The 10171-nt window shown below is 41.3% G+C and overlaps 1 protein-coding gene across 1 annotated transcript in view; it reads right to left on the minus strand.

The window, feature by feature from the left end:
* CNIH3 (cornichon family AMPA receptor auxiliary protein 3) overlaps positions 1–9405 on the minus strand; it is a 161837-nt gene extending 152432 nt beyond the window's left edge. The window contains exon 1 of the mRNA XM_031967052.1: positions 8158–9405. Coding sequence (XP_031822912.1) covers positions 8158–8238 — 81 coding nt within the window. The 5' untranslated portion in view covers positions 8239–9405. The remainder of the gene's footprint in view (positions 1–8157) is intronic.
* Positions 9406–10171: the final 766 nt, after the last annotated feature.

Here is a 10171-nt window from a genome sequence, read left to right on the forward strand (position 1 = left end):
CATGTTTACCTACAAGTTTCTCTAGGAGCTGTCCTTTATCAGAAAATTTGACTTCCATCTAGGCTATGAAATCAATTCTATGTCTACACAACTTCAAAACAAATACATTAGTGCTATTCCTTAGAGGTCACTGTCCTAGATCTCATCTTCCTTTCTCAAACTCCTTAAAGAACTGTCTACACTTAATCCTTACACTTCTCACTCTTGAAGCCTTTGCAATCTGACTTCTAACTTCATCATTCAACTAAAACTGCTCTCTTCAAAATTACCAATTATCTCAATTGTCAAATCTGATGGTCTCTTCTCAGTCTTAATCTTTAGCAATCTCTCTGCTGCATTTGACACTGTTGACCATCATCTTTTCCTAGATCCTCTCTGCTCTCTAGATTTTTATGACTATCATTTCCTAGTTTGCCTCCTTCCTATCTCAATCTTGTAAGAAATCCTTGGAATTCAAGGAAAGAAAGTCAGTAAACTCCAATATTGCCTCCAGGATCAAATACAAAATCTTCTGAGATTCAAAATTCTTCATAATCCAGTCCCTTCCTACCTTTCTGGTCTTTACACTTTATTCATTCTCAGTGACTCTTTGATTCAATGACAGTGGTTATCCTAGATCTTCTGGGAACATCAAGCTCCAGCATTTTGGGTCTGGGCATTTTCTCTGGCTGTCTCCCATATCTGGAATACTTTCTTTCCTCATCTCTGCCTACTGACTTCCTGGTTTCCTTAAGTCCCAATTAAAATATCAACTTCTACAGGAAGTCTTTGTCAATCGAATTTAATTCTAGTGCATTCTTTATTTAATCATTCCCTTTCCATCTTGTATGTAGTTTGTGTTTGTGGGTTCCTTAAAAGCAAGAACTGTCTTTTGCCTCTTTTTTTATCCTCAACACTTAGCACAGTGCCTGGCACATAGCAGATACTTAGCAAATGCTTAATGACTGATTGATATTAAAGGAAATCTAGTTCAACCCCTTAATTTTAGAGAATAGAAAACTGAGTCCTAATCAGATTGTGATTTGAACAGGGATCATAGAGTAACAAGTGACAGAGCCAGGATTCAAACTTGGCTCCATTGACACTGTAATCATTATTTTCAAGTTGATTGGGGCACTAAAAGATTAAATGACTTGTCCAGGATCACACATTAATGAATTATTTCTAAAAAACTATTCTTGATGTAAGTCAATCATAAAGAGTGAAACATTTGTCTTAGAAGCTATGCAAGGAATGACTTTTCCTTATGTTTATTCAAGCAATCTTTGCTGCAAGATTTACTGGAAGTGGATTTCATTTTATTTTGATTGGAATTTGGCTTGACATGTGAAGCCTTCTAGAATTCCTTTTTAAACAAGGAATGTTCAGAAATTATATATTTATTCAGAATAACTACTAAAAAGCAAAAGTGGTATAGTAGATAACATGTTGGGCTCATATCAAAAAAAATCAAGCTTTAAATCCTGACATGAATGCATGTTGGTAAGTGACTCTGACCAAGCAATTTAAACTCTTTGTACCTGGAGCAGTTTCCTAAGATTTATCTATTAAGCAGCAAACATTTTTCCCTTATAAATAAAGCTTGCTAAAGAAATTCCATAACTCTCACATATATCCTATAAAAGATTAACTACAAATGTTTTGCTTTCATAGAATAAGATCATAACAATTTTTAATTCTTATTCATCTTTATTATTTAAGATTCATGGTCTTGGGGAGGCTCTCATTGACTGATTGAAATCTGCCCCAAGGGATGGTAAAAGTTACTAAAAGTTTCAAACATTTCTGGAAAGAAAATTCAAAAGTGACACTAGAATCTCAAAATAATTTGATTTGTTTTATTTGTAGAAGGATCCCAATCAGCTCTCATCCTGTACTTATCATTGTGGCACATAAATCTTTTCTCTCAATCAACCCATTGTAAACTTGAAAATCTGACATGCAGATGGAACTGGTCTGAGTTTACCGAAATGTGCTAAAACTAAATCTGCTTTCTTAGAGGAAGAATAAGGTGATGATTCTGCTTAACTATGTTTGTTTTACTATTATGAAAGGATGTTCAGAATTGCTCTATGATCAAATATCATCTCTCTCTGAAACAAATAAAAATTATTTAAGGGGGCGGGGGGGAGAAACTAGGTGTTGCAGCAGATAGAGCACTAGCCCTGGAGCTAAGAAGACCTGACTTCAAATACAGCCTCAGACACTTGACATTTTCTAGCTGAGATTTAACCTTGATTGCATGATACACAAAAAAAGAAGGAAGAAAGAAAGGTAGAAAGGGAGGAGAAAAAAAAGAAAATGATTTAAGTTTTGTTAAAACACTCATTAGGAATCTGTTATTTTTCTAAGGTCTGAACTTGCACTTAAGCTTAATAATTCTAGGTTTTAACTTCTGGAATCTCTGCATTGTGGTAGTATTACCTGGCAGCAGCTACCTGAATTCAGTAGGAATAATTTTCCTGGAACAATAAGAAATAAGAAGTAATTAGAAACAATCTCCATTTTGAGATGAACAAACTAAATTCAAGGAACCCCAGCTCTTCTACCAAGAATCACAAATCTGGAACTGGAAAGAAAGTTAGAGATTATTTAGTTCAACCTCATTTTATAAATCAGGAAAAGTAGTAAGAATAGACTAGGTGACCTGAGAGTCCCTTTCAGCTCTACTTCTGTAATTGTGGGTGGTAAAGCTGGACCTGGAACTCAATTCTGACTCACAGTGAGGAATATTTCTATCATTTTTTCTTCCTCTGTAAAAATAAGATATCAAGAGTCAAGTTCTTAGGTGGAGATTTGCAAAGGATTTGTAATGCCTTTAGCATAGGAAATTCTTTCCACTTACCGGCTGTATGACCCTAGGCAAGTCACTTGGCAGTGAGATGGCCGAATGGATAGTGGAGTCAGGAAGACCTGAATTCAACTTCTGCCTCAGATATTCACAAGTTATGTGATTTGGGGCCAATTCAACCTTTATCTACCTCAGTTCACTCAACGGTAAACTGAGGATAATAAAAGCACCTATTTCCCATGGTTATGGTGAGGATCAAAGAAGATAATATTTTTTTATGGGTCAATATATATACAACTTTTATTTTTTTATTTTTTGAAAGCTTTTTTATTTTCAAAACATATAATTTTTCAACACTGACCCTTGCACAGCCCCTCCTTCCCCCCCACTCCCTCCCCAAATGACAAGCATTCCAATATATATTATATATGTTAAAATATATGTTAAATCCAATCTATGTAAACATTTATACATTTATCTTACTGCATAAGCAAAATCAGATCAAAAAAGGAAAGAAAATGAGTAAGAAAACAAAATGCAAGGGAACAATAACTAAAAGAATGAGAATGTTATGTTGTGATCCCACAGTTCTTTCTGAGTGTAGATGGCTCTCTTCATCACAAGATCATTGGAACTAGCCTCATTCAGATTTTAAAGTGCTTAGCATAGTGGTCTGCAGGTAGTAGGTATTTTTAATTGCTTGTCCCTTTCCCTTCCACCTCACTTCTCCATCCTTCAGTTTCCTCACCTATTAAAGTTAGAGGCTAAAGCAGATAATTTCTAAAGTCCCTTCCAGGTCAAAAAATTCTAGATACTAAAATGAAATAGTGGGAAGATAAAATGTTAACTGTTAATCCATAGGTAGAGAGATACAAGGAAATATATAAATTATATAAACATGTAAATATATAAATTTAGGAGGAACGCACATCAAGAATTACCATTAAATTAGGTATGACAAGACTTAATACTTTATTTAAAGCCCAATATTTAAATAAGTCAGTGGTACAGTGGAAGCCAGGCTAAAACCGAGTTCAAAATTTGCCCCCAACAGTGACTTAATTGGGTGATCATGAGTAGATAGCTTAATTTCTTTCCATTAGTTTTCAAAATGGTGATGAAAATATGAGGATCAAATGAGATAACATATATACAATGCTTTGCAAAACTTAAATCATTGTATAAATGTTAGCTCTTGTTATCTAATAATTATTAATGAATTAAGAAGTTCCAACACATTTAAGAGGAAGGATTCACTACTTTGTGACAGTTGAACTTCAACACTTGTGAGGTCTCTTCCATTTCTCTCTTTTCTATGCAATTCATAGGACAAATACAGTGCTCTTCTGATGGTAAAAAAAAAAAAAAAAATTGTGCTAACATAGAACCAATATTGACATATGCAGCTCAGAAAATGAAGGGTTTTTTAAAACAATTTTATAAACAATTTAGCAATTTATTTTTAAAAAAAAACACTTTAGCAATGTATTCAGTGTGTTTCAAATGTCTTTAAGTAACCAAAAAGGTGGTTTGGGGAACAAAAAAAAAAGGCATTGGTTGGGAGTATCCATGTAATATAAATATTAAAATGATAACTTAATTTTCTTCTCTAGAAATGGCAGTTAGAAATGCAAATCTTTCCATTCTCTCTGGGATTTAAATTTCTACTTGTCACAGACTTAGAAATCCTATTGTGCTCAGTAATTCCTGAGGAAGGTAGTCTAAATTATGACCCTCTTATCCATGAAGAGGCAAACCCAATGGGAATACTAAAAAGCCTGCCTTTTTATTTCAATGTGATACTTAATCTTCTATTACTCTACTAACTGCACAAACCACCCACTTAATTAACCTGTTTTTGAATTATTTATTATCTTCCTACTGAGAGGGTGAAAAAGAATCTTTCTGGTTGTCTATTTTGCTTCAGATAGAAAGTTCAGCAAACTGAAAGATTTGAAAGTGTTTTCTTCAGCACCTGCCCCCTTCTGGACATGAGGGAAAGGGAACCTAGAAATAGCTTTTTTTCCCCTGAAATAAGAGTATTTAATGTTTTCATGCAAATAACTTCAATAATTCATAAGGGAACAGTTTCTTTGAAAATCATTATCAACAAAGAACTTTTGCATTTATCTAGCAACCTCCTTTTTAGTTGAGTGAAAAAAATCAGCAAAATTATTTTCTATTATGATCCTAAATGTCTATATCTTTTATCCCCCAAAATAAGAATCTACATTCACTTGGAAGAAGTTTCACTGGTTTCCATAAGTTCTATTGCAAATAGTAAGTCAAAAAAAAATTGGATTTGAAGTCAGAAGACCTCAACTAATCTCTGTGAGCCTCAGTTTCCTAATTTTCAAAGTAATTATCATAATCTTTTCCCAGGCTTCTTTGAGGTAAGGATCAAAACAGCAAAATGGAAAGTAATAAATGGAAGGGCAGAGAATGTCTGTAGAACAGCCTTTTGAAATTCTCATCTCACCATCTATAAATGGGATAACTTGGTTTTAAGGGTAGCCAGGACATCCTTTTAACTTCAAAATATCTTCTATCCTTCCTTCTGCTTATGTTGTATTTACATCTCTTGTAACAGTTTTTAGTGGTTTGCAAAATGTCTCCCTTTTCTGAACTTGTTAATTCCTTGAGAAAAGAGACTGATTTTTGTCTTTCTTCTGTATCCCTGGCACTCTGGAATAAGTATTTAATAAATGTTTCTGTTATAAATGTTTGCTACCTATGACCCTGGACAACTTACTTAAACTCCTTAACCCTCCTTTCCCCCTCTGTAAAAGAAAGGAGTTAGGATAAATGGCTTCTGAGAGATACCTTTTAACTCTAGATCTACAATTCTATGCCCATCAAAAGACATCTTTACCTTCCAACTCTCATCTAAGGTAGTGCAACAGAAAGAAAATAGAAGACCAGGAGTTTATTGTCTCCCCTTGATAGTAACCACTTGTGTGACTTGGATCAGACTACTTAATTTTCCTGGCCTCAATTTCCTTATCTGTAAAATAAAATGACTAAATGGCCTCCAACGTACTAACTCATAAAACTATGATTCTTTGCCCATCAGAGTTCTCTGACAGTTCAGGTGTTCCTGGTCCTGAAACCTTTCTTTGCCTCCCTCTCAGCAACTTGCTTTACTAATCCCCAGATATCTGTCATATGTAAATTGCTTTTTCCAGATTGCTCCAACCCACCTCAATGCTTCATATCCTTCTTCTGACAAGAGCAACTCTTTTCGTACCCTTCCTGTTCACAGTCCCCTAGTAGAAGCTGCTGTAGCTGAACTCTGTGATCTTTAGTTCTATTTTAAGAGAAGCTCTAGCTCTCTCTCTCTCACTCTAGAAACCACTTATACAAAACACCCAGCATCTCACCCACCCTGCAATTTTCCTTGTGCCTCCATCTCCCACTGTCTGCTTGCAGTAAAACATATCACAAGTATGCCACACAGTAAATTTGTTTCCCCAGGGTTTATTCCCTTGGGAAGACAAGCCAGAGAATAACAGCTAAAAGGGACCTTGGAGGTCATGTAATTCAGCCCTTTGATAAGAATATTCTCTACAAGTTGGACAAGTAGTAGCCCAATCCGTTTGAACACCTTTAGTAATGGCAAACTCATTACCTTCCAAGGTAGTCCATTCCATTATACCATTAATTCTGATCTTTGGTCATTTCTTTTATAAACTAATAATGCCTCTTTGGCAACTTCCCCCCAGTGTTCCTGGTTCTGTTCTTTGGGGTCCTCTATTGGGAAATTCCAACCACTTTTCTGACACATCTTAGGAGTACAAGAAAATGGTGAAAAGTTCCCAACATCTACCCTCCCTGGGACCAGGATGGCTCATTTTCCTTCATGTATACATTACTGTTCTCACTTATACTGACTGATGCATACAAACCTCTGGGTATTAGCCCTTCCCTGTCACAAAAATGCAAACACTTTTCGTTCTATTTTGCTGATAAGGAAATAATTCCCAGGGAGTTTCAGTTATTGGCAGGGCCCTTGGAGCAAAGAGAACAGGATTACAGCTCAAGGTCAGGGTTTCCATTCTATCTCCTTTCTCTGGCTGAGCCTGGAGCTTATTCATTGAAACCTGTAGTCACATATGAAGAGAGCACTCTTTCTATGGGAAGAAGCTCTTTCTTCCCAATGCTTGTTCATTTTCACCCCCTATCTCCTTTCCTTCCCTATCCCCCACATTTACACCATCAAATGGCCGATTTAGTCATATCCAGAGCTGTCTGACCAGTTCCCGGGACTCCCTTCTGGAGCCATCCAGGAAGGGAGGAAACCCTGGGAGGAGAGGCAGGGAAATATGAGCTGAACTGGATTCCTCAGCTCACCTCTGCGAGGAAGAGAAAGAGATGCTAAAGGCTTTCATGGATTAGCAGTCGGCGAGTCCCGGACTGGGGAATGGTTTCGACCCCATATGCAATCGGGGAACGATTTTAAGCTCTGGCAATCAAAAGGTTCCTCCCAACAGGAAGGAAATAATCTCTCCTCCCCTTCTGCCTTTCTCTGGCCCCTTTCTTTCACCTCTTCCCGGATTCCCTTTTGTCTCTCTTTTCTCTATATCCTACCATTTCTCCCTTTCTCTCCTCCCCTTCCCCCTCTCCCCTCCCCATCGTTTTTGTAACTCCCACTTTTTCAATCCTCTCCCTCATAGCAGTGAATCGATCTTCCTTTCTCCTCTTCTGGTTTGTCTTTCCCCCTCTCTCTTCACCTCCCTGCTTCCTCCTGCCAACCGCTCCCTTCACCGCTTTTCACTTTGTCTCCAATTATGTCTAAAAGCAACCCACCACAGATGCTGACATTTTAAATGTTTAGTTGTTATAGTTACTTGACTAATTGCCGGGCCCGACGGTGGCGTTTCTCCTTCTGCCCAAAACACACACACACACACACACACACACACACACACACACACATATATCACACGGAGGTGGGGGGGGGGGGCTGGATAGGTGGGCAGTAGCATTTCCTGCGAGCATCCCCAGGAGGCATGACCAACCCCACAGACCAACCCAGGAAAGTTTGGGTGGACGATGCTCCCAGGAAGCTCTAGGGCCTTGGCAAGGCGAGCAGAAGCACTCCCCTGCCTTCCGCAGCTAAGCCACTGTCTCAGGTGGCGTCAACTCCCATACCTGCCAACTCTCAAGACTGGTTATTGATTGCTACGAAGGCGTCAGTAGCGAGAGGCAGTGGAGTGACTAACCCCAGAGCACCACTCGCCATTCAACGTTTGCAAAAAAAGATCCTATAGGACATTATTACAGGGGAGTGGGGACGGTAAAGGGAGGGATGTGAGGAATGAGTCCTGGCCCATGAGAAGAGTTAGAAACTGCTAGCGGGTACTCACGTGCCAGATGGCGAAGAAGATGAGCGCGGCGCACAGGACCAGAGACAGCATGTAGCAAAAAGCAGCGAAAGTGAAGGCCATGGCGAAGAGATCACCTGGTAGAGGTGCCCCCCTTTTTGCAAGCACACAGAAAGCCCACAGGAGATCCAAGTCCCTCTCCCTCAAAATCTGCCCCAAAACGGTAAGATAGCCAAACCTTCACTCTCCCACAAGGCTAATTAGAACAAGGAGGCACCTCACTTGGGGAAAGAATGGGGACTGGGGGAAGGGGCTAGGATACAGGAGCTCCCCCAGGCTCTAACGAATAGACTCCAAACCCAAAAATCTAAGGCAAAGAAAGGAGGTCCGAATATAAGAGCCCCGGAAGGGACCTTCCTCAAATCCTAGGAGAACCTGGAATGGCAGGGATACAAGCGCAGGTTCACTCCTGTGAGCAGTCAATTAGAGTCCGGGGAGAGGGGATAATAGTACGAGAAATAAACTTCACGGACTAAAAAGCAGAGAAACCCCCAGGAAAACAAGGGAAATGTAATCCCAGAGGAAGCCCGTGTTCACCCTGCCTTAATCCAGGTGCGCCCCGGGACTCTGGACAGCTTTGGCACTTCCCAGGCGCACGCGAGAAACGGCGGCGCAGTGCCCGGCACAACCCGGCTCCACTGCGTTAAGGGACCCACTATCTCAGCTCCGGCCACAGGTTCTTCCCCGGGACGGGAGGTCTTCTGGGTTGTGGAAAGGAGAAACGAAAACAAATCGTGTCTTCCTGGAGCTCAGCCCTCACGCCGCGGCTCCCTCCTCGTGGATGCCGTGCACTCTGGAGGCGCCGCAGCCCCGGAAAGTCTCCTCTAGAATGCCCGTGGCATCCCCGGAAGGCTGGAGATGGAAGCGAAAATAAGCCAGCTCCGACCCACCAAAGCTCGGCTCATCAGACCGCAGTCCCCTGCGGCCGTACTGGAGCACCAAACAAGTCCAGTTCCACCTGCTGCTGCTGCTCCCGCCGCTGTGATTCCCGGGAGAGAAGGGGAGGGATGTCCCGGGATCCCTCCTTCCCTGCGCCCCACCTCGCACCTCCGCCGCACGCTCCTTCGGTTGCGTTGGGCGGGGAGAGACTGGAGCCACTTGAGCAGCCAGAGGTGAGGCGCCGCTGCCGCCGCTGCAGCAGTTGCACGCTCAGCCAGTTCGAAACTAGACGTTGCCGGGAGCCCCAGCACGTTGGTGTGCGGCGGGCGGCGGCCGTGGTGGCAACACGGCCGAGGGGAGGTGGGTTTAGCAGCGAAGAATGAGTCGAGCTGGGCGGGGACTCTAATTACGCGGATCTTCAGTCGGTGGGGAGGAGGGAAGGGAGGAAAGACTACGATTGTACGTGGCTCACGCTGCCTTGGACTAGGTCATTGGCACAGGGGGTAGCCTCATTTAGATTGGCATGTGGAAAGAAATTCAGGGGGATCCCTAAACCCAGAGCTTTGTACAATGCCTGATACGTAGTAGGCGCTTTAGTAAGTATTTGTTGACTGATTTGACTATTGAGCTTTCCACTGCACTCCCTGCTTTGGACCTGCCCTAAGGCGTCCTGGGGGCGAGTTTAGTATAAAGTAAGAGTAGAATCGTAGCTATAGAGGAAGAAGGAACCTCATGTCAAGTCCGACCTCGACCTGCAGGAAGCAGCTGGTGGCCCAATGGATGTAGCGATGGGCCTGGAGTCGAGAAGACCCGAGTTCAAAATTCACCTCAAACGCGAGACCCTGGACAAGACATTTAACCTCAGCTTGCTTCAGTTTCCTCATCTGCAAAGAGGGGGCTAATAGCATCTACCTCGTAAGGTTTGTGTGAGGGTCGAATGAGAGAATAAGTATCTCACACAGCGCCTGGCACACAGTAAGCGCTAAATAACTGGGCCTGGAATCAAGAAGACTGGTGTCAAAATAGGACCTCAGTCTCTTACTAGTAGTGTGACTGGGCAAGTCACAAAATCTCTCTCAGCTGATTGCCTCTTATGTAAAATGAAGATAATAAGAGC

The sequence above is a fragment of the Sarcophilus harrisii genome, chromosome 4 (genome assembly GCF_902635505.1).
Source record: "Sarcophilus harrisii chromosome 4, mSarHar1.11, whole genome shotgun sequence".
Lineage (NCBI taxonomy): Eukaryota > Metazoa > Chordata > Mammalia > Dasyuromorphia > Dasyuridae > Sarcophilus > Sarcophilus harrisii.